Genomic DNA, 24,532 nt, shown 5'->3' on the forward strand with positions numbered 1-24,532 from the left:
GTTTCATCTAGAGAAATAGTTTTTCCAACTGAAACTATCCCATTCATGTGGTCACAACTTTGTAATGGGAACTGTATAAAGTAGACAACGAGAAGATAATTTTAATAAAAAAACCTGTATTTGCATTCTTTCAAGTGGTTCGGCAGGACTTGGCAGTAGGCAATTTTTTGATAATTAATGCTTACTTGGATTTGTTGCTCCAAGCACTCAATGAAATTAACTTTGGTTTAAATTTCAATCATTTAGAAAGATATCTAGCATCAGAATACTATATTTTACGGTATTTTGTTTTCTATTTAAGTTAAACGTTTTAGTTGTTTTTAAACTTAAATCTACAATTTTTAAGCGCTTCAAATGTCGATATGCTACAGAATGTTTGCATTTTTAGACTGTGCTTTTGGCACATTTAAAAACTAATCTTTTATCGCACGTGGTCTGCAACTCTCAGTAAAGAAAACATTATCATTAAAATATTTTAAATGATCCATTTAAAAAGACAAATTTCAAGCGTTGCTTCACAATCTTCCATAATATGGATAACCACAAGGATGACCACATAAAAACAGACTTTGAATATCCTTTCCTTGACCAATACACGAAACCAGAACAGAGCAACAGGCCGGATGCGTACTTGTGCACGTAGCTATACCACTCCAGAGCATAAACTGTTTACCATCTAAAGCTCCAAAGAACACCATCTCCCGAAAAAACGAGGGCTACTTTCAGAACCATATTGAGACCCTTCTTCCCCTGGCACCAAGAGAAGATCAATCGCGAGTCGGCCACGCATCTGGTCCGGCATTCCAGCCAAAATCTACGTCGACATCGCACGGTAGTCCACGATGAAACAACCGGGAGAGGAACGAACCCAATCTTTATCGGTTTCAAGGATGTAAAATCCGATCTGGCGCCAGCTGGGTTTGTGTTACGCCAGCAGCCGTTTACTCGAGAACCATGCGGGTTTCGAGGGTGGGAAAGCAAAAAAAAAAACACGGATTCCAGAATTGATCCAAAGCCCAGACGCACCGAGATTCCTCGGATGGCTGAATGGACGGTCGGCTAATGACGGTCAGTTCGGTTGCTGAAGGTGTGTCCGAACGAACCGAACCGGAAGGAAACGGGAACGGTTTCGTATTTATTTATTTTTTCCACCGGACCCCTTGAAAGGACGGGAAGGATTTCAAGCACTCGAGGTCCTTCTCCCGAGGACTCAGTGTGTGTGTGTGTGTGTGTGTGCGCGCACTGGGAGCCATCATGCTACTACTTGGAGTGCGTGAAGGGACCTAAAGCTCGTTGAAGTTGAAACAATCCACAACCGGGATGCGTGAAGATTCCTCTTTTACTCCTAGTTTTTCGATAGTTTTTTTTTGCTATACTTTATACCGATCGAACCGTATTGACTGTGTGTGTGTGTGAGTATCTCGAGGACGCGCCATCTTCGGCAAGGAAAGCAGAAAAGAACGTTCCGTTCTGATTTCTTGTTCCCGGTGTTTTTTTTTGTCCGAGATTCTCAAGAGGGCTGGACGGTTTGGCGTCGATTGGCCGAACACCACCCCTTTCCCTCCTTCCACTACCCGCTGGTGGCGACTTCCGAAGCGCAACAGGCGCTAAACGGACTTGGACTGTTTGTTCCACTCCGTTCCGCGATCTCGCAACCAAACGGGGGGGATTGCGAAGGAGCACGCGCCATCGGGACCACGCTTGAAGGCTGGTTCGCAACTCCGAACGAACATAAAACGACTCCACCACCGCCACGACGAGCACGATGACGACGTCGACGACGACGACGACGATGACGACGAGCGGGGATGGTCTTAACGGTAGCGCTGCTAGCGGGATGGTAATGGTGCCGATGGGTTCGCTTTTAAATGTCCGCTCGGCTGCAGATTGCCGTTAGTCGTTGATGAGCAGTCCAGTAGCAGCAGCAGCAGCACCAGCATCGGTTGGGACAGAAGTCGCTGAAGCGCTGGTACTGGTGCGCCTAGTACTTTATCAAAACGAGTATTGCCTCTGATAAGAGCCTCTCAATTCTCCTCCTCCACACCGTGGCAAGCTTATTGGCGGGGGATTAAGTGTAGTGACGATCGTTTGTTGGAATTGTGAAACTTTGCCAGTGCACGAGAAGAGGCAGATCCTTCGAATAACAGCGCGTAGTTGTTTGGGAATTGGTTTTGTGAACAATTTTGCGTGCGACAACTCCAGTTTGGTTCACCAGAGCGTTGTTAGAGTGTTTGAAGAGCAGAAGAAATGAAGAATGTAATTCGGTCATTTGGAGTTTAATTGAAACAGTTGAAAATATAACTGCAACTTGCTGTCGATCGTTGCATTCCCTTTAATAGTAGTTTTAATAGCTCAACTATTTGTGATTTTTGGTTAAGCATGTAAAGCTGATTAATCATTTAAAAGTGATTTATCCAGCAGTTCTTTGAGCGAGATTTTAAATTAATTTAAAGTGTGATGTAATTTTACCACAAAGTTGATAAAGGTCCTAACATTTTTTTACGAAGTATAAATCACAAATTTATACAAATCGATCAAATTTAAGAAAATCGTATCCATTCAAACTTTGCAAACTTTTAGCGACGGCTTCACCTTCCGGAGAGGCCGTTTGGCCTTGTCGTGTGGCAAGTGCCGTCGGTGATAAGCCAACCCTCCCTTCGCCTGAAGTGCACAAGATCAAACATTCTAAGCCTACTTCGCTAAATGGATCGTGTTGTAAATCGCATAAAAGCCGACGGCTACTTGCACATTTTGAGGCTACTTTGATTAACTGCCAAACGATGCCAAGTGCAATTAAATCAAAACCTCGGATGTTTCTTTGCCCCGTTTGACCCGTTTCATGGACCAGGCCTCAACCATTCCGTTTGGAATCCACTGAGTGTCGCGCAAACGATTGGTAAATAAAACATGGTGCGGGTCGTGACGTACTTGCGATCCTTCTTGGATCCTCGCACGTCCAAGGCCTTCCACCTTTCCGGCCCGAAAGTAATGTACTTTCCCTGTTCTTGGTGACGATAAACCCAAAACGTATAGAGCTGGAAGAACTAGGACCTGTAGAGAGAGAGGAATAGAATAAGAGTACGGAATGGTGATGGACGCTCCGATCGCGCCCATAACGGTGTCGATGATGATGATGACGGTGGTAACGGTGATGGTGCTGTGATGTGCGCGCGTGTGTGCGCGACGGAAGTGCCGTAAAAATTAGTGCAAATAGAGCGATTAAGTGGCGATTAATTTGTTGACGCAACCGGTGGCCGGAAGCCCAGAACAAACCGGACCCCCTCCCCCGTGAGGTTAGTATCTGGGAGGTAGGGTGGGAGCAAGGTTAAGCACTTGCCAAAAATGGAGCCGAGGTCCATCGTTCGTGTGTACAGCTCGTTAGCCGGACACTGTTATCGATAATATATCGATATCGTCGTCACTTTCTTCACCTTCAAAACCTTCTCTGAGCTCGTCTATTCTTCTATCGGTTATGTCCTCCTGTCCCGGGAGGGGTCTGCGAGTGAGCAATTAACGCGGCTGGTTGTTGTTATTTGGTTTGCCTAATTGTGTCTTTGGGGCCACTTGCTTAAGATGCGGAATTGCAACATTGACGTAGCAACAACGAAGAACGACATCCACCGACCATCGCGCGGTTCCCATTAGTGGTTCCTTCAAATGAATGTGCAAACACATGGCCCGCCCGTTAACTGGCACTGTTTGATCGCCGACGATGCGGTCGGTGCGGTGCTTGCTTGGGTGCTGGTTTGGGGGGATGGCAGAATTTAGACAGTAATTATCGTCACTTAAAAGTGAGCTAATTTCGAAGTGCTGTCGCCAGAGGAACCGGGGACCGCCGGCGAGACGCCGACGGGATTTCGGGGACTTCGGGGGCGGTCGGATCTTCTTTTGTCCCTTTTTGTTTTTGCCACCAAACAACCGACATCAATTGGCCAGAACGGTGGCAACGAGACCAATTAAGAGTTTCGACGACGCTGGCGACGATGAGGATCGTAGAAGCGAAGAATCCTTCTGCGAGCGAATCATTTGTTGCTTGCTTATTGGGACGCAGCAAGTCAGGAAGACCGGGAAATGGGGTTGGAATTTGCGGCCAGAGCGAGCACGCGCGACTCGTCGTGCGATGTAGAAGAAATTCGTGAGGGTGGGCGGTCGATTAAATTTGATTTTTTGAATTGAGGGTTTTTTTTGCACATTCATTCCATTAATGCTTTGTGTTTAGCAAATTCCTTCTTGTGATTGCCGCCTGCCCACGGTACGGTACGGTTTCATTGTTGCGCGGGTGCCTTTTCTTACAATCTGAACAATCGTTAACGATCCAAATTGATTGGTGGTAATCAGTTGGGTCCTGTTGCTTGGGTGGTGCTTGCTCTCACCTTTAGCCTCGAGCCATTAAAGTGTGCGCGCATCTTTGTTGCCTACTAGATCGGACCGTGGGCAGAGCTCGATCGGTATTCGTGGGCTCCTCCTTTGGCGAGATTTTTTCTTGAGCAACAATGTATGGATGGACTTGAAACCGAAAAATTGAGGTTATGTGCTGGGTACTATCTTTTAACTCAATTCTAACTGGTCAATTCGGCAAGGAAACCGCCACCAGAATGAAAGTTAAATCCTTCGGACAAGTACAACTTTCCCCACCAAGAAGGACCTTCCAATTCTTGATTACCTTTCGAAATGTAATTGTACTTTCCATCACTTATTCGGAACGGAAGGGGTCTCTCCGGCTTCCGTTTGCGAGCAAATTCTCCCGCGGGCCAGGATATAACCTTGATGCAACTTCCGATGTTTCCGATCTTATCGCTCGCCAGGGTTTGAAGGTCCATCAGTGGCATTGGATCAAAGCCTTTGTCAAAGTCACGATGAACCGAATTCGAAAAGTTGTATTGTAGAAGAAGTAGAACACAGCAGAGCCAGTAGTAGCAGAAGATGCAACCTCGTTGCATCAGGTTGTTCAGGTACAGCTGCACCGCCAGCGAAGAAGTTGGCTTTCCCGCCCCGGCCCCGAAGTACCCGGCAGTACCGGTGGGAATGGTGCTGGATTATTGATTTCGTGTAATTCATTTTCTCGCTCCCGCTGGCATTGGCCCGTAACCCAATTATGCCCGGCCTTCCACAACCAATTGCTATCCTTCTGTTACTGCTGGAGAGACATTAGCAGAAGAACTGCTGCTCCAGGATGGATCTCAACACAATCGGTTTGGTTTTGCTTCGATTGCAATCGAAAAGGATGTATCTCTCTGGTCGGTCGGTCTGGTGAGGCGACGGCGAACGGCGGAAGACCTTCCGCCATTTGTTTCAACCGGCACGCCACACCAAACCTCCTCTTCAATCCTGCCCTTTTATTGCTTGGCAATAAACCATTACGGTGGAACTGTTTGGCAAACGAAACGCAAATGCAGACAGATACATTGACTTTTCTTGCTCCTTGTCTCTCTCTCTCTCTGGCTGTGTGGTGGCGCAACAAAGTATTGCTTGTGCTACGCTTCTTCCGCCTTCTACAGGAAGTTTCCCCATTCCTCAAGGTACTAAGAATGGTCCCAAAAAGGGCACGAGGTAGGGGGTCTAATGATTGTGGTGAATGGTGTAATAGCATCAGGCATCGTTTGGCCAACGAGCGGGTCTCACACCTTCACACCGAAAGCTGTTAATCTCCTTTACTGGACTTTATCATTCCCCTCACCTCCCTCCCATATCGGACCATCGAGAGCTGCTATTTGCTTTGAACTCGGACCTTCATTTGGGGCAACACTCGAGATCGATCACATTCCGGACTCCATATATAGATAATGCGTTGGAAAGTACTTTTTCAGTAACGAACCGCCGGTACCATTCCGACTGTGAAATGGCCTCATTAATGACTGGCTTGTTGGGCTTTTCTCAAGGCCTTACGGGCACGTTTCATCATGACTATTTTCTCTAGGATTTTCGCTCTCCCCTTGGAGTCGTCCGTCTTGCAGTCTAAGGCAGTTGCTTATACGACATTACGACCTCCCGCGTCTTTCAATCGCTGAGAGCGAAGCTAATAGCGGTCGGTGTCTAGCCGAAAGAAAAGAAAGAATCATAGACGAAGACTGCAAAGAGGATGTAATATCAGCGAGACAGGTCGTAAGTTAGCTTCTAGTTTAATTTGAAATCCCGACCCCGATTGCTGCTAGGGACGCGTGCACGTGCAGCCAGTTCGTTGCACCTATAGCGAGAGCCGCGTGAACAGATCGTGCTTCTGTGGAATCCACGTTGAAAAAGGACACTATCTCCCCCTTGGAAGCAGATGTTCTTTCATTAAATTCCTAGTAAAAAACTGATCTAGATTGGCTCTCCTCACAGCAACGCAAAGGGGTTTTCTTTCTAAATCAAAGTGCTGTACACCCGGTGCTCCAGCCGCCTGTGAGCCGTTTGTCTGATCTTTGACACTGCTGTTGTACTAAGGCCCTAGGTACCTTTCGCCGCCTAAATACATATTTATTTACGCATTTGAGATAATGGCGTAACACGGAACACCGGGATGAACCGAAAAGCAAACAACCGCCAGTTCAAACCGATTCTTGGCGACTCCATCCGATGGCACTGGCAGCTGGTTGGTGATTCCGTGCTGGCGTTAGCGCCGGTTTCCGTTTGATCCAGGCACGGTCCGATCGGAGGATGCCCTGGTCATCATTGAAATGTTTTGACAGATCGCTTATCATCCGGAGCGAGCGCACGCGGTCAATGCTGCGAGCTGTGAGCAGAAAACACGCCGAGCTTGTCTTCTTCTCCATCACCTACTCACAACTCGCAACCCCTGCCTTGTCTGCGGTCAATTTTTGGGTAGGTTTTTGTTTTTAAGCCTCGAGCCTCGATTTGATCTTGTTGATGAAAGGCAGGGGCTGGGGGGCTTCGGGGCAGAAGGGCAGATAGCGCGACCCAGAGAGGGACCTAACCAAGAGTTATGTGGCGGAGACGACGCTCGACGACGACGACGACGACGGTTACAAGATTCTGGAGCCAAAAACAGGAGGAAAAAAAAGGTTCCGGTTAACTCGGGCCACTGCCAACTGTTTAGCCGAAGAAAATGTTGTGCGAACAGTGAAAGTCAGTGGACGGAAATGGCCCCCACCCCCTCCGGGGTTGTGCGGGGTGCTCACTATCTCGTGCATTTCAAGAGCCACGACATCATCATCGTCTGTCGATTGAGCAGAAAATCGGATTATATTTTTGAGCGCGAAAGGGGTTGTGCGTCTGCGGAGTCTGCGGAGGCTTTTTAACCGTCTTTGGTGGTGGCAGCTCAGAGATCATGATGAAATGATAAAACTGGGCCACGGCTGCTCGGGGGGAGGTAGCAAGCGAGCAGCTAAATTAAATGAAAAACAAATCTCCAGCAAAAAGGGTTTGAGCTGTAACAGGCTACGCATCGCAGGGTTTTCGTTTGTTACGCACTTTTGCTCCAGAGGCAGACCCGCGCTTACTATGAGGGGAACGCAATCTCAAATGGAAATGAAACAACACATAAAAAACAGGTTAAACAAAATGGATCCCTTTTGATTGTTTGTGCGACGGCCCGACAGTGAGGTCTCCCCGGACGAGGACGGCCAGGACGACGACAATTCATTTATTGTGTCGCATGCATTTCGTTTAAGCGAGCCGGAAAATGGAGAAAAAAACGACCGAGGGACGAGAGCCAGAAAGGGATTATACGTCAGACGGGCACAGGTCGCGGTTTGAACCCTTTTTTCACTACTTGAGACCCACTTATCACGTGGAAATCATGCGTACCTCTTGTGCATCATGGTTGGTTTAACAGCAGCAGCAGCAATAATAAAAAAAAATGAAAAAAGTTGTAACGAGTATTACCGGTTAAGAGTTTTTCGGTGACTCACACTCAGCACAAGATAACAGATTAAATGGGAGGTCGACACCAGCGGGGGAATTCCGATACGAGCCACGACGGATACGGATCATTTGGAAAGAATTGTAAACATAAACATCGCTCGTGATAATCGTGAGAAGATAGCGCGAGCTAACGGTGTAACTCATCTCGGGGGTCCCGAGAATCGAGCGACCGCAATACAGGATTCCAACATCAGTTCCATCCGCTACCGTTTTGGTTTATGCCTCGACCAGCTCGACATGAAAGTGCACTCGTTCGATCAGTGACCGCAGTAAACAACATATCGAATGCGCGTCCTATTGGCACGGTGCGGCCATAGCAGCGAGACTCCATGGAGTGCTCGTACCAGGCGGCAGCAATCGAAAATCGGAATTCTTCAATGAATTGCGGAATGGGTTTTTTTTTGTGATCCGTGGCCCTAATCTCCCGAATCATCATTTACACGTATGTTTACACGGGAGCGAAAGAGGGAACGGAGAGGGGAGAGCTGTGAACAAACAACCCCGAACGTAGCGTCACAGGCCATTACGGATGGGAAAGTGATCCGAAATCAATTCGCGTAATCGATGGACGACCGACAGTCTGCGGTCTATACCATGTGGATCATCCATGTCTGGCGTAGGTTAAAGATAAAACCAACACAAAAAAACCGCCCCTGGAACATCCAAGAGAAAGAGGCAATGCGTACCTCTGCGAGCCTGGCAGACCGTTTGGTCAAAGTCGAACCCCGAACGATTGTTGTTTCCTGCTGACGCCATCACGGCTCTAATCACTCAATATGCAATCCAGCGACACCACATGGGGTGTGTGTGTGCGTGTTAAATAATTGAAATTTTTGACAATGATTCGACAAAATGCTGAGCGATCGATCGTGGGGCTTCCGTTGCTGGGAACTACCTGAACGGTGGACCTCCCCGTGGAGGTTTGATAAAACCTGTGATGCGTGAGTCACTACCATTGGAATATGGGAGTTTTTGTTGGTGAATAAATTTGAATTTTTGGGGAGCAAACTGGGAAAACAATAAACATAATGTGTGTAGCAGCAGCAGCAGAACAACTGAAATCTCTTTTCTTCCTGTTTGCTTCGTCTCGCTGACCGTGATGAGGCGTAATCGAACCGGCAATCGGTTAACCGGTTGAGGTGTGAGAGACAATATTGACCACAAACATAACGCCCGTTTGTGTGCGTCGACGACTATATGATGATGATGATGATGATAAGTGTTTATCGTAAGTGATTCGTTGGTGGCGAAAGGGGGAAAAAAGAGGCCAAGAAAGGCTAAAGTCTCCCGATTAGAGGAGGCCTGGCGTGGTGTCCGAACGGGAGATTCAACTCATCCATGACTCATCCACCTTATCTGCCGACCTGCGGACAAGCGTTACGGTGTCTTCATGAGTAATAGAGTGGCGTACGTTTGTTGTGACGCACAGCTTTGCATGGTGATAAGAAGATCAAATGGAATCACCATACGCCTCGCAGATTTAGACCATGAGGCTTACTTTGATCCAGGATTTTGACAAAATCTCTTGGTGCATCCTTAACGCGCTCCATGACGACTAGATTCCGTCAGGTCCTAAGCAGCCACCGGTTAAAAGTAATAATAATCGAAGGGAAATTTCCGGAACAATGCTACAAACTACTTCCGCACAGCAAGGAAATGAATTTCTAAATTCCCATTTCCCCCACAAACCCACACCATGATCGGCTGCCACTTCTAGGCGACAAAACCTTCCGGAATCAACCTTCCGTTCGCTCGCTCGCTCGCTTATCGCCACCATTACCGTTACGCGCAATTCGCGCGCGACCAAACTAAAGAGTGGCGCCCATTACGATCAACTGCTAACCATTTCCTTTAATGGCGAAGAATGGGGCTACTACACACACACACACACAGCTTGACGCGACCAGGTTGGTCGCAACACTGTAAGTGCACGCGGGGTCCTCCGGCCTCCGGCTGGTACGAACGAGTTCGGCCATCTTATTCTGTTTACAGATAAAGTAATCAACCGCAACACGACGCAAGATAAACGGAAAGAGATAAATGATGGCGGTCTGAGGCTGGTTGAGGGAGGAAGGGAGGGAGGGAGGGTGGTTTTTTGGAGGGAAATTGTTTTCCAACCCCAGGGTTGGAATGTTTTGCGATCCTTTTTCCGATCCCACCCCCGGATTCTGCTCTCTCCGTTTTTTCTTTCGCGCTTACGATTTCTTGTTTGTTGCGATGATTGTTTGACTTTTATACGCACACACACACCTTCACACACACACATACTGTTGCTGCTGTTGCTGCTGTTGCTGCTTGTACCTGTTTCGGATTTAACGGTTCCTCATTAGGTTGGTTCGGGGTATCGCAGTGCTTTCGCTTTGATGACTGTTAACACGTTGTGTGCGGGAATCCCGGCTTCCAGGAATCATAATGTTTGCGTTCTGTGCTGTTGGAAGAGCAAACTCTGGCTCCGGTGCGGTTGCCGCTACTGTTTGCTGGCCAGCCCGGGCCACGACCACGGCCACGGCTTTTCCGATTTTTCATCATCATTATCAGGAGCATCATTACGGTTGTTGATCTCCGCAGCTCGATTGAACTTCAGTTTTTTTTTTGTATAATTCGCCGAATGATTTCTGTTCCATTTCGGGAAGGGAGATCAAAGAGAGGGAGAAAGAGAGACAGAGAGAGTGAGATGAAAATCTGATAAACTGCCGAACGATAGTGGTACTCCAGGTGAAGCAATTTGGTTTGCGAAGTGGCAGGTTTTGTTTGCGAATTATTTTAACCAACCTGTTCCAAAAGAACCTTTTGCGGCTCAGAAATCATAATTCCATATTCCAATTTAAATAATCCGTTTCAATTGATCACCAGGCGTCTCCATGCTCTTCAATCGGAAGAGTGCTATAATGGATTGTAGGGAAATTAATTGAAAACTTGCCCTAAAGACCCTAAAGACCTCCGTAGAACCTTCAACTTTGTTCGTTAATGACCCCTTGGAATTCCATTTCAAAGCAAACCGCCGCGACAAGTTGTTTGCCAGCTGAATGCACATGTTCGGTATCATTCCGTTGGGTTCCCGTGACCGTGCTGCTGGTTATTACACAAAACCGACAAGAAACCAAAGAAGCCGCCAGACCGTTTCCACAAAGAAGAAGAAGAAGAAGAAGCCACACGAAAAGCATTAAGGAACATCCCGAAACAGCAGCAGCAGCAGCACCAGAAGCCAAACCACGGAGGCTTATCGGGAGCGGAAACGTTACCAGCTTCCTTTTCGCGGTTAACAATCGACCTTCTTTTCGGGCCGGGCGTGCTGCTCCTCCGGTTTTGGTTGCGGCATTTTTTTGTGTCTCCGAAACTTTTGCCAGGTGAACGCGAGCTGCAAAGGTCACGCAACAAAGCAAGCAATGGAAGGAAAGGGAGAGATTTTTTTTTCCATCCCGATTTCATGACGTTGTTGCTTTATCGTTAACCACTTGACAGTCACCGTACGGCGGCTGGGGAGCCGTAGGCCTACTATTCTTAAAAGAAGGAAAAACCAACCAGTTTTGTGGCCAAAAGTCATCCTTTCTCCACCTCAACTTCGCCTTTGGCTTCTGTTTGCTCCTCCTCATCCAGTTCTCTCTGTCTTTTCTAACTCTCTTCAACAGACGCTCGACACACGGCAGGACATCATAATGCTAAGCGGTGGTGGTAGAGGTCATCGTAATTAAAGAGAGACAGGGAGAGGTCTAGCCGTCCGCTTGTTGCTGTCCCACCGCACCGCAAAAACCGCTGGAATCGCGCCGGACAATGAAGCGGACTCGGTGGTGCGCTCGACCAACGCCAGTGACCAGCGCTGCCACCGTCGTGTTACCCATCGTCTGCTAGCGCCGGAACCGGAAGACAATCCCACCTTCATCCGGTGTCACACACTGTTCGGGGCAACCAGGATTCCCCGGTACCAGGGTTGTGTGTCTCTGTGTGTGGTTGGATAATGAAACGCGGCGCACGCTAATCACGTTTTTTGGTAATTTTTGAAGTCAGCGAGGTCATCGTGAAGCGCTGATCGCGAGCCCCGTTTTGTCTCGAGGGGAGGACCGACAGAAAGAGAAAGAGAGAGAGAAAGAGAAAGGAAAAGAGGACTGGGCTGGGCCACGAACCATGGGCAACGAACCGGGGACAACGAGCTCCACCGGTTCCGGTGGCAGTAGCGGAGGCCGCCACACCGCCGGAGGAGGAGGAGCGAAGAAGGAGCGTGACTCTTGGAGTACCGCGGGTGATCGGGGTGTCAACGGGACTACGGGCGAGACTACCGGAACTGACGGAACCGGCACGGATGGTACGAAGGACACCAAGGATGCCGCCACCAACGGTGGCAGCTCATCGACGGACGGCAAAAAATCGGCAATGGCGACGGCAACCGAAACCGCCCAGATACTGAACAGCAAGGAGCGCAGCCTGGTGGTCGCACTGACCGGTGAGCGGCGGCGTGAAACCTGGAGCCAGAAGGCCGAGTTCCTGCTGGCCGTGATCGGATTCGCGGTCGATCTCGGTAACGTTTGGCGGTTCCCGTACATCTGCTACCAGAACGGTGGCGGTGCGTTCCTCATACCGTACTGCATTATGCTGCTGTTTGGAGGGTTGCCACTGTTCTACATGGAGCTCGCCCTTGGCCAGTTCCATCGGTGCGGGTGTCTCTCGATCTGGAAGCGTATCTGTCCGGCATTGAAAGGTAGGTAGTCGAACGAAGAGCATCGATATCTCTTCTTTGGTTTTTTTCTGTTTTTAAATTAGCATAATTGGTTTCTCAGCCTTTTTCGGGGGTCGTTGCTACCGACTTTTACCGGGGCGGGAAAAGATGTCCGATTAGAAACCCTTTTCTTGATTTGGGCAGAAGAAAGGAATCCTTAAAGATGTTTCAGTGTTCGCCAGGTGAAGGGACCAACTTTGAGGATTATACTTCGCCGCGACAGACGGAACATCGGGACTTCGGAGAATCGCGAATAATGAGCACGAGATGGTCGAGAAGTGGTCCGCTAGCTAGCTAGCGAGTGCTAGTCCGTTTCAACTCATTTGGTTTAGAAAAAAAAACGTTCCGCCTGCTTTGTGTGTGTTTCTTTTGTCCAGACCATCAAGCGTCTACTTTTGAGTTTGTTCTTCAACGCCTTCTCTGCCTTCGACTTTATGGTCGCTTCGATTCCGAAACGTGACATTTCAATGTTTCGAAGGATTCTCCGCGAACGAAGCGTTTTTTGCTGCCGCAAGACTCGTTGCGGCGAATGTGGAGGAAAATTGTAAAAGAAAAAGAATCCTCTATATTGCGACAGTGGCAGATAGACTGCTTCCTTCCCATCCCAGTATTTCTCCCAGGAGATCACTTTCCGATATGATAGCAGCAATCAGGTAGACGAATAGACAAATCAACCGTTCTAACCGTGGTCCGAGGGCCCCTCGGAACAGGCAGGTGGGAAAATGTGGGGCTGCGTGCGTAGCAGCTTTTCCACCTGGCCCCACCCTTCCCTTCACTCCACTACCACATTCTCGCACGTGCCTCTCGTGTAATGGTCACAATTGCTGCCTCATCACCATCATCACCAGCATCATCGATAGCCGGATTGAGCCGGATGTCGGTGGATATCACACGGGGTTTGTCGGTACAAATCAACTTGCCATTTTTTTTCCTCTTCCTTCCGTGATTCTTTTGCGGCCCTTTTCCCTTCCTTCTTCTTCTGCCTTTTGGGCGCTCGCTGATTGAAGGGAGTAGTGCACTTTCCACATCATTTAGATGATTTCCCTTGCCTGTAGGCGGTTTTTGGATCACTTTTTGCCGCTTTTCTGCTTTCTTTTTCGCTCTTTCGCTCGTGATAAATCAACAAATCAATCCCGGGGAATATCGCGGTATTGCATGGCTTCGGCAGCGCGCCGTTACACATCCTAGTCTGTGTGAGACGGATTAGTGATGATGAAGGATACGGTGCCAGCACCAGCAGCAGGATTGCAATTGAAAACGGCTTACGGGCTGGTTAAGGTGCGATGTAAGGTGTCGTTTGCGTGTTTCCACTTCGCTTCATATTGCGCTGATGTTGAAGAACGATCCTTCGACTGGTTGGTGCACGTAAACATCGACTGACATTTTTAATTTCTTTAAGGAGTTCTGGTCGTTCCATAGAAATGTCTTCTGAAAAAAAAAATACTTTTCTCGTGGAGAAAGATATTTTTTTGTGACTTCTTCGTTAAGACTCCTAACTAACTGCTTGGCTGCTAGCAACATTAGCATTCTTTTCAACATTTGCTAGCATTCTTTTCCTAGAAACCAATCTTATCACTGTTAATAGAAGTGATTGCTACAATTGCAAACATCGTCAATCGTTATGCTCCCACAAACGAATGTTAAAAGGGGAAGCAAAACATTCCCCATTCCCCATTCCCAAGATTCTGCATAAATGCGGTCCCCATCCCAGCGGTTGATTACTGTTACCGCTCGATAAGGAAAAGCAAAAACCACAAACACACAAATCCCCTGTTGGATGCCATTCTGTGCCATGTCGTGTCGACAATCGATGTTGCGTTCAGTAGCCAAACATCATAACAAGGATTGGCGCACTGAGGGGCGCGCGGCATTAAAACACGAACCATAAACGGTGCACGCTTTGGCGGGTAACACGGAGAAGGAGGGAAAGCACCCCAACAACTTGTCAAGTGTTAACGATTATTGGTTGGAAGTTGTTGCGCTCACCTGGTAAGTGGTGCTTACACGCCCGACGGATCGATTGTGATTGCAGTGCAGAAGCAGTGCGTACTCCTTGTTGGACCACTTACCCAGGGATGTAATTCTAGAGGGTGATTTTTTTTATACATAAACTAATGCTCCATGTATCGGAAGGTATTGAAGATTCCTGAAAACACACTCTCGTGTAGCTCTCGCAATCGGCTGGGCGGCATCCATCCGGTCCTTGTGGACCTTATGCCAGGAAGTCCCAAACAAACGGCAAGGCAGCGGCCACCGGCACCAAACAGACGGGCAGTAATTTGGAAATTGTTTTTGAATAGACAATTTAGTCTTCCATTTATCAAAACGAACCGTACCGTACGGTATCGTCATCATCTTCGACACCGTCCGGGCATCAGCGTCTTACGAATCGAGGGCTCCGGGCAGCCTTTGACCGGAGGAGGAAGTGCCCAAGACGCACAAAGTATTGATTGCAGGGATTGAGAGTTGCGAAGAATTAGATTAAATTTCGTCGTTCAGCCCGTTCTGCGTTCACACGATACGGTATTCCTGGCCTCGCACCGGATGTGTGTGTGTGTGTGTGTGTAAGTGTTATTCATAGACATCCTCTTCTGTTGCTCGTTGTGAACTCAACAAGATATGTTAGATGAGCGTCGGGTTTGGAGAAAGTTATCCATCATCTCATCCAGCAGCAGCAGCAGCAGCAACACGTCAGCTTTTCTGCTGGAGGAAACTAATTTGCTCTCGAGCGCTTCTTTAAGATCGTCCAAGCGTACGATGTCGCTGAGGATCCTCTCGCCGGTGCTGCTGCTGCTGCTGTTGCTACTCTTCGGCACAACAAGTGACAATTCCGTTTTTCAGTTCGAGCTGGAGAGAGTCCCCGGCCAAGACCAGGCCCCCATCGGACGGCCTTGTCAGCGATAACGTCATCAGCATCATCATCGACCAGGAGGAAGGGCTACGCTTCGCAAGAACCGTTCCCAGTTATTATGAAACCGACGCATACTTCGACCAAACCCTCGTGACACACACACATGCACGGTTTATGGCTTGCCGATTCATGCGGGTTTGTGAAAATTAATTTCCAACTTTCCCCGAGAGGCCAACTCAGGGTGGACAACCGGGATCCGATGATGGCGATGATTCGCCAGTTTTTACGCCAGGGGGGTGTGTCACTGGCAATGTTCTAGATTTTGCTTCCTGCCAACACCGCGCCATCGCGCGCCATCATCGTCATCGTACCATTCGTTGAACGGATTGTCACGAGCAATTAATTCGGCCCCCTTGGTTCACTCACTAGCTCACCGGGACCGGGAAGGGGGGAGACTGAAGGACACTGATTAATTGTTATTGACAAAATGAAAGACTTACCAGGAACTACACTCAAGTGCTTCTGCTGGAACGGTCTTCCGTTCGGGAGAGGTCCATTTGGTGATTAGCATCGAATAAATAAACATGACCAAGAGAGAGAGAGAGAGAGAGAGCGTCCTTTTTGCAGTCGATTCCATTAGCAGCTTGTCGTTTGGAACAGCAGAACCAAAAGGTACGGATGTTAGGTCATGGCTGGCGGAACGCTAACCAACATTCGGTAGCATTTCTCTTTCCATTCCCCCTTCGATCTGAGTTGAGGTTGTCTGTCCTGTTTGGGGCCTAGTGCCTAGTGCGGATAGTTATTCGGGAGGGGCTCGACCTCGAGAACTTGTTGCGTGTCCGGTGTTAGGCTGTCCTCACGGTACGCACGGAAAAAAGGATGCAACAAGTGCCGGTCCGCTCCCGACTGAGCTACAAAAGAAAGAATCCGAATCCTACTGCTCCGGTTGGGTTGGGGTTTTTTGGTCACGGGCGCAACAAAAGAGGGCAACAAAAACTGTGGACTGTGTTTGTGGTTGGATTTATCCTTCGCCTGCCCTCTCAACAGAGGTCTCTCTCTCTCTCTCTCCTAGGCCTCCTAGACCTCAAAGTTCGCGAGAAGAATCATTCTGCGGTAGGGTAGAAGTCACGAGACCGAGTGTTTGCTGAGTTGACGCTGTGGCCAGAACCACATCCTAGGGCAGAAACTAGGACACTCGATAGAACCGCAGAGCATGGGGATGTGGTGTACTGCGTTTTCGTGCCGTAAGCGAATTAGATCCGTTGTGCAAACTCGTAAAAACCTGCCTCGATGACATCGTTGCTGTAACAATGGGATGGAAGGATTGGATAGCGGTGTTTCGGTGGCACATTCGGTGCCGCTTCTTCTATGTGTGGTAGTTTGTTATTGGGGCGGGAATTAAGTTTTTAACAGATGAACTTAAAGATGCAAAGACACAGGTAGCGAATATTCCTGCGAGACTATTGATATTCCTTTTAATAGATATAACTTTTTATTGCCAAGATATATTCTCTTTAATGATTAATTTGAAAAGTATTCGCATCGCATCGCGCACAAAATAAGCTGGGATAAAACGAATATACATTAATTTAATTAAATAAAATAAATAAAGCTTCGTAAATGGTTACTATTGGTTGCGATAAACGGTCATTGGTTTAACTCTAACTATCATTTAACAATTTATTACAATGAAATTGTATTATTGCAGAATTATTTCATTATTCCAGGAACGTAACGCAATAAAACAACGTTCTTTCAATCATGCAATTGCACCTTGACATGAGAAACGTGAAGGAAACCAAATAAGTGTTAACATTTGCAATAAATGAAATAATAAATAAATCATAAATAAAATAAATAAATAAATCCAGTTTAAGGATGAAATACATGTAGGCGAAATCAAATATAGAAAAGATTTTAATGAAAATGAGACAAATGGAATAACAAGTTTTACCAATGAGATAATCAAGTCAGAAATCAAATAAAACACTAAACAAAGTAACTAATATATTAACTAAACCGTAATGAATATTGTACAAATAAATACGAATAATTGCATTACAATGTTTGGTAAACATTGCAAAACACTTGCCATAAAAGAATAATTCGCAAAGAATTCCGGGTTCGCGCATAATGCAAACCCCTTATTAACCTCCGCCCACCGCCCCCGTGCCAATCATCGATTGTTACGTAATCGATACAAAGAACCCTCTCATGTGAACGTAATTCCTTCAGAATGACTCCTTCGGGAGGCCACTTGACCGCTTATCTGGACCGGTTTCGAAACCGTGCCGTGCGATTTGCAAATGCAGTTTGCGGATTTCAAAATTTAATGGCGCGTCCGCGTGGTCACCGGGCCACCAGCGGCCACCAAAGTAATCGTTTCGATTTCGTTGAACCAACCGACCCGACCCGGCCGACCATCATCGTGATCCATCGTGGCCAGCCATGGGCGGGCGGGTTTTGCGGGCAACATAAATAAATAGCCCACTGGCGGCATCGTAAATCACGCGGCCACTGGTGTGCTGGTGGTGTTGGTTACGGGATCGGCCACATAACGCCGATAGGATCAGGATATACTGGCACACACACACACACACACATACACTATCAGATTTTATGCGTGACTGACCAATAACTCAATCGGATGCGTGGCAATATATTTTGAAAAACCTCAGCCGCTCGAACCGGAAGACCGTTCCGATTTTCCGGTTCATCGGCATCGGCACGTTCGCTCACCACTTTGCACTTCTTCACTCCCTCCTGCTTCATTTCTCTCACCCGGTTTTCAACCCCTTTCCTCACGTGCGTAACAGGTGTGGGCTACGCCATCTGTCTGATTGACATCTACATGGGCATGTACTACAACACGATCATCGGCTGGGCGGTGTACTATCTGTTTGCGTCGTTCAGCTCCGAGCTACCGTGGACCAAGTGTGGCAATCCGTGGAATACCGATGCCTGCTCACCGGTCACTGGCCGGTTGAATGAAACGCTGACCAGTACCACGACGGTGGCCGCAACCGTGGACACCATCATCACTTCGACAACGAATGGTCTCGCTGGCGTCACGCTGCTCGGTGGTGCCAATGGGACAACACTGGCCACTACGCTGTCTACGGCCGCTCATCAGCTGTACCACCGAGAGCATCAGCATCTACTGACCAGCACGCTACCGACGATGCTATCGAATCTCAGCTCCACCACGGTGGCCACGGTCGTCGAAATGGCCGGAGCAGGAGGACCCGTAAAGCATCCCGCACTGGCCAGTCCGGCGCGAGAGTTTTTCGAGTAAGTACACCTTTAGGAGTGTCCTGTTTATGGATTGTTGCATCGTAAACTTCTCGAGAACGGGGATGAAGTTTTCTTGACCCAACTTTTAACGACCCAACGATGACACCCCAAGTTAATGGCGGATTCTTAAGTCCGTCCGTCCGTCCGTCCGTCCATAGATAAGATTTGAAATGAATGGAATTGAAATGTGTCTACGTTCTTATCCTCCCACCAGACGCCAGGTATTGGAGCAGTACAAATCGAATGGCCTCGACTTTATGGGACCGGTGAAACCGTCGCTCGCCCTCTGCGTGTTCGGTGTGTTTGTGCTGGTGTACTTTTCGCTCTGGAAGGGTGTCCGCAGTGCCGGTAAGGTGGTCTGGGTAACGGCCCTTGCACCGTACGTGGTGCTGCTGATTCTGCTGGCCCGCGGTGTCACGCTGCCTGGTGCGGCCGAGGGTATCCGGTACTATTTGACGCCACAGTGGGATAAACTCAACAACTCACGGGTAAGTTTTGGTGGACACGACTACACGCGACGACTCGCGGGAATTTATGACGCAATTCTTGTGCTCTATCGACAGGTATGGATCGATGCCGCTTCGCAGATCTTCTTCTCGCTTGGGCCCGGCTTCGGTACGCTGCTGGCACTGTCCAGCTACAACAAATTCAACAACAACTGCTACCGGGATGCACTGCTGACGAGCAGCATCAACTGTCTGACGAGCTTTCTGGCCGGGTTCGTTATCTTCTCCGTGCTCGGTTATATGGCCAACGTGCAGAACAAATCGATCGAAGAGGTCGGTCTCGAGGGACCGGGTCTCGTGTTTATCGTTTACCCGGAAGCGATCGCCATGATGAAGGGTTCGGTGTTCTGGTCCATCATCTTCTTCCTGATGCTTATTACGCTCGGGCTCGATTCGACCTTCGGTGGTCTGGAGGCGATGATTACGGCCCTGTGCGACGAGTATCCGCGTACGATCGGCCGCCGAAGGGAGCTGTTTGTGTTGATTCTGCTCGGGCTCATCTACATCTGTGCCCTGCCGACCATGACCTACGTAAGTACCGCCTTCCTTATCGTCTCCATCACGCTCTAGATAGTTTTTCATTATTTAGTTTCTTTTTTAAAATTGAAAACGCCTTCTTTTTTGAGCTATTCTGGGTTGAATTTTGTCGAGTAAAACAAAAGACTCAAATGAACGAATAAACGACGAACCTCTAGAAGCGAATAATTCGAATAGTATTTTCGAATTGTAGGTGAAATATTGACCCCTGAGGACGTGTACTGTGTCACGGAAAAGCTGTTTGCACCTCTCGAGGACTCGAGAACGCCAGGTCGTCGCTCAATTGTCAATTCCATCGAAGCGTAATTCGTTGTTTACTGTCAGGAATTACTTTCGAAATTGCGATTGCGTCCCGTTTTAGTTCATTTGCGGTCTCATTCTTCACAGTAACTGCTTCCAGTTACTAGCCCTTAATACCACCACCCTTGCTATCGTCCTCTCTCCACCTCGAACAATCAGCGAAACGATGGTTCAGCTGTCGTTTCCCAAGTCAATTCCCTATAGCGCCTCTCGCTTGCCAGTAATTTCGCAATGCTGTATAGGTTTTTAAGGAAAAGGTAAATCAACATCCAACCGCAAATGGGAAAATCGGCGAACAAGCAACAAGCAGTTCCTGCGGCCATCAAAGCATCAAAAGCCGATTGAAGGAGAGACGCTAGAATCAAACGAGAGAACGATTACTGAATGAAAGGCGGAAAAACAGGAAGTGAGAAGGACGTAAACCGAAGAAAAGAAAACCTTTCGATCAATCCAAAGCGTCAGACCGCCGAAGTAAACCGTAGTAAGGTGGCAAGGACCTACCGACCCACTTGTTGGACACTCGAGAAAGGTATTTCCACGAAGAAGGTGCGGATGATGCGGTGTGAACCCATTCCGAGCGGGCATCCCGATTCCTTGATGAGGTAGTGCTCGCTTTGTTATCTCTAGCGTGAAGGTTGTTGGACAGATAATAGTTACAGGAACAGAGAGAAAGAGAGAGAGAGAGAGAGAGAGAGAGAGAGAGAGAGAGAGAGAGAGAGAGAGAGAGAAAGAGAGAGAGAGAGAGAGGAAAAGCGTGAGAAGAAATCAATTCCATTCGTTACCATTGTTGAGGTTGCGTCTTCTCTGCCCGTGCGAACGGGCGTGTTGCAATCTCCTGGTCTTACTTGGAGTGCTCCCGCAGGAGAAATCACACACACACACACGGAGCGGTGGCACACATTTGAATTGATAAGTAAACCCCCTTCTCCTAGACAGCATCGTTACGCTGCGAGTGATAAATAATGTTCCGGAGTTAATTCAATCACTTACGAGGAGTAGTAGAGCGACGGAGCCATACCCGGGACCGGCGACTGGCACACTGACTGACAGGACGATGCAATGGAGCAGCCTCCAGCCCGGGGAGTAGTTCCGCGAGCGATGCGGTTCATGTTTTTATGCATGAGCTAATGGAGCGCACCGTTTAAATCGATGTGCGAATCACTGGCTAGTTGGTATACCTCTTTAGCGGCGAATCTACGGCGTTTCTGGTTTTTGGAGGTGGAGGTTCTCGCGGCAGGGATTGTAGGATGGTCAGCAGGTCACGGGGATACGGGTCGATACCGGCATTTGTTACCCTTCATTACACCGAACGATGTATCGTTCGCCGGTGGACGGTGGACTAGACTTTGCTTAATTCTTGCGGCTTGGTTTGTCGGAATTTATGAGCTTCTAGTCGGCTTGGGTAGAAGTTACAACATAAATTGTCGTCCATTTATCCTGGATAAAATGTTTCTTGATTGCCGTTAACACTTAAAGATGTCAGGAATTTATCTGTTAAAGAACTAACCACTATCCAATGTGTATTGACCGTTTCGGATCCCTTCTGCAGGGTGGCGTGTACTTAGTGAACTTCCTTAACGTGTATGGACCCGGGCTGGCGATCCTGTTTGTCGTGTTCATCGAAGCAGCCGGTGTGTTTTGGTTCTATGGCGTCGAGAACTTTTCATCCGACATTGAGCAGATGCTGGGCAAGAAACCGTCGCTCTTCTGGCGCATCTGCTGGAAGTACATCAGCCCAACGTTCCTGTTTGTAAGTAGCACTACAGTTACTAGTTCCTTCGCAAGACGCTAATCGCTGTTTGTTCCTTTTCCAGTGCATTCTGGTGTTTTCGCTCCTCGGGTACGAGGATATGCTGGGCGAAGAGTACGAATATCCAGAGTGGAGTGTGGCCGCCGGTTGGGTGTTAACGCTGTCCTCGGTGCTGTGCATTCCGACCTATGTGATCTACAAGTTTCTGAAAAGTCCAGGCGACCTTAGAGACGTAAGACGTGGTCCCGCTGGTCAGTTTTCGTAATTTATTTGACTAATGACGAGGTTTCTCTTTTCCGATTTCAATAGCGACTGAGGCGCACGTTTAAACCGGAACCGCTGATACCGACGGCTATCCCCGGCCAGCTGTACACCGGCACCGCCGTCTGACATGATTGCCCCAAGGAAAGTTGCTTGCTGCGGGCCCAGCGCTGGCCGAGCGGCGTCTTTGTGCGCCTCGATTCACCAACGAACTCCTGCTGTTCCCCGAACGTCACCATTACCGTCGCTAACCATGAACGTGATCGATGTCGTCGTAGTAGCCATCGCTGTAGTAGTAGTAGTAGTAACCGCGATAGAGGATGTCCTAGCAGCACTAGGCGCAGCTGTAGTATTGGTAGTAACGCTAGCAGCAGCAGCAGAAGCAGCGGCAGCAGCAGTAGTAGTGACAACTGTAGCCATCGATGTACTCTTGGTAGCCAAGATAGGTGCGCCTGTGTCGCTCGTAGTGGTCCATATGATAACTATGCTAACACTATCCGAGCCGGTGGCCATAGTCACGGCCTGGGCTACGGCCATTGCCATTCGCGGTTCCGATGCGATGCGGGAGGCTCGGCGGTCTGCAGTCCGCTGTACGGTGGGCCAGTTCCGGTGGCTTCCGCTCTGTTGCTGGTAGGCAATGCAGGCAACATTGGCAGCAGCAGCAGCAGCACCACCGCCGGGTGTTATCCGTTTGATTTGTTTCAACGTCAGTGTCAGCGGAGTTCCTGCCCTGCAGGGAAGCCATTGTTGCACACGTTACCGTGCTATGCACGTGATGTGTACTCCTTCCGGGGCAAGCTAACGTTCCCGTTGGCCACCGAATGGTTGGTGTAGAGCCACAATTCAGTGGAGAAGATCTGTGGGACCGGGCAGGGTAGCAACCGTCCATAGCAACAGCCATCTACGGACGTTTTGCGATGCCTACTGGACCATTGGATCTCGATACTTGAATTGATGGCAACCTGGAATGGAACTCTGCCAGTGAAGAGTGGTGGCCACGTGCCATTTCGAATGGCGAACCAGTCAGACAGTCAGTCAGTCAGTCATTCCCCTTTCCCTTCTCTCGAAAACCGCGTGGAACGAGCGGATGCCACACATGTTTGCCCCATGTTGTTAGATGCTTTTATAAAGTTTTACATATTTCTAGCGATCGATGCATTTAGTAGGCTAATTGGAGGAAAGTATTTAACGACTATTTATATATCTCCATATATACTAGATTTATATATACATACATGCATATAGTGTTGGCTACCAAACCTCTGTGACAGAGTCTCTAGATAATTATTGCTGAGTGTTGCATAGTAGGACTATTTTTATGGAATCTGACCGTAGCATTGTTAGGATGTTAGGACGAATGAAGGATCCCCCCAGGGATCCCTCAACCAAAAACGGTGACCAAAACGCCAAACAAAACACTCACACAAATCGCCATTTGGAGTAGCAGAATACCGCAGCAGCAACAACAACAACAACACCTGTACAACGCATTTCCGGTAACTCTCGAGGTGGGACTTGATTATAGAATTCTGCAGCCCGGCAAAGACGATCATTGGTATTGGTTATTTATTGCAAGTAGTACGCTGACTGTTTAAGTTGCCTTAACTACTAACTCGTCTCGTCGCATTGGGTTTTTTAATCGCTCTCCTAGGAGTGTGTTTGTTGCTTGGAATAGGGATTTTCAGGAGTTTAGAGGCGGATCAAAAGCGGGTGCACCACGGAACTCGAGCAGCAACATACAGCCATTTGCTGTTCGGATTCCCTTTATGGGCCGCATTGGTCTGCGAGGGAGGGAAGGATCTTCTTGGGAGAGTGTATTTTGTGTTGTTGTGGAAAGGTGAAAAGAAATGTTATACAATACCGGTATTTGTCGGACACAAAAACCACGGACAATAAACATGTTTGCATTTTTGAGTTGCTTTAATAAGTTAAATAGGCGTGTTTGTATGTAATGTTTGTTAAACTAAAATTGAGAAATTACAATCATTTTTGTGTTATTGTGCCCAAGAAAATTTAATTTGTTGATTTATAATTTTTATCTCAAATCCTCTGCGCTCAGAATCAACTCAGAAAGCTAGTTTACTAATTTATGCTATAAGCAGAATGTATGGTGAAATGTTGTATCTCTGTCATCTCAGTCTTATTTATATAAAAAATGCAGACAATACTCTTGGAACGTTCAGCTTTCAGGGAAAATTAATTTTCCACCCATTTTCCCCTTGTTTTTGGCCGTTTTACTCGACACGTTGTTCGCGAAATTTTCGAGCAGTTGTCTCCCCTTCTCTCTCCCACGTTTTATCTCTCGCTCTCAACATCCGAGTGTCGCTTAACCCTTCTGTGCTAAGAAATCATTAAAAATCGATTACACAGAAAGGTCGTTTTTTTAAAGCTTGAATTTCAGTTAATTGTTGTTGAATAACTCTCGCACGATTTATTGTGAGCGCTTCAATGTCTGCTAA

At 48.1% G+C, this 24,532-nt stretch overlaps 1 protein-coding gene across 1 annotated transcript; it reads left to right on the top strand.

Annotated features, from left to right (window-relative positions):
- Window positions 1-1,904: 1,904 nt before the first annotated feature.
- On the top strand, window positions 1,905-23,943 carry LOC125956072 (sodium-dependent serotonin transporter). The gene is made up of 9 exons (XM_049687575.1): window positions 1,905-1,969; window positions 3,034-3,293; window positions 11,493-12,556; window positions 18,242-18,716; window positions 18,934-19,207; window positions 19,283-19,756; window positions 21,612-21,812; window positions 21,877-22,044; window positions 22,122-23,943. Exons 3-9 carry the CDS (start codon window positions 11,986-11,988, stop codon window positions 22,200-22,202), a joined length of 2,244 nt encoding a protein of 747 aa, XP_049543532.1. The 5' UTR covers window positions 1,905-1,969; window positions 3,034-3,293; window positions 11,493-11,985; the 3' UTR covers window positions 22,203-23,943.
- Window positions 23,944-24,532: the final 589 nt, after the last annotated feature.

The sequence above is a fragment of the Anopheles darlingi genome, chromosome 3, assembly GCF_943734745.1.
Source record: "Anopheles darlingi chromosome 3, idAnoDarlMG_H_01, whole genome shotgun sequence".
NCBI classification, from domain to species: Eukaryota; Metazoa; Arthropoda; class Insecta; order Diptera; family Culicidae; genus Anopheles; species Anopheles darlingi.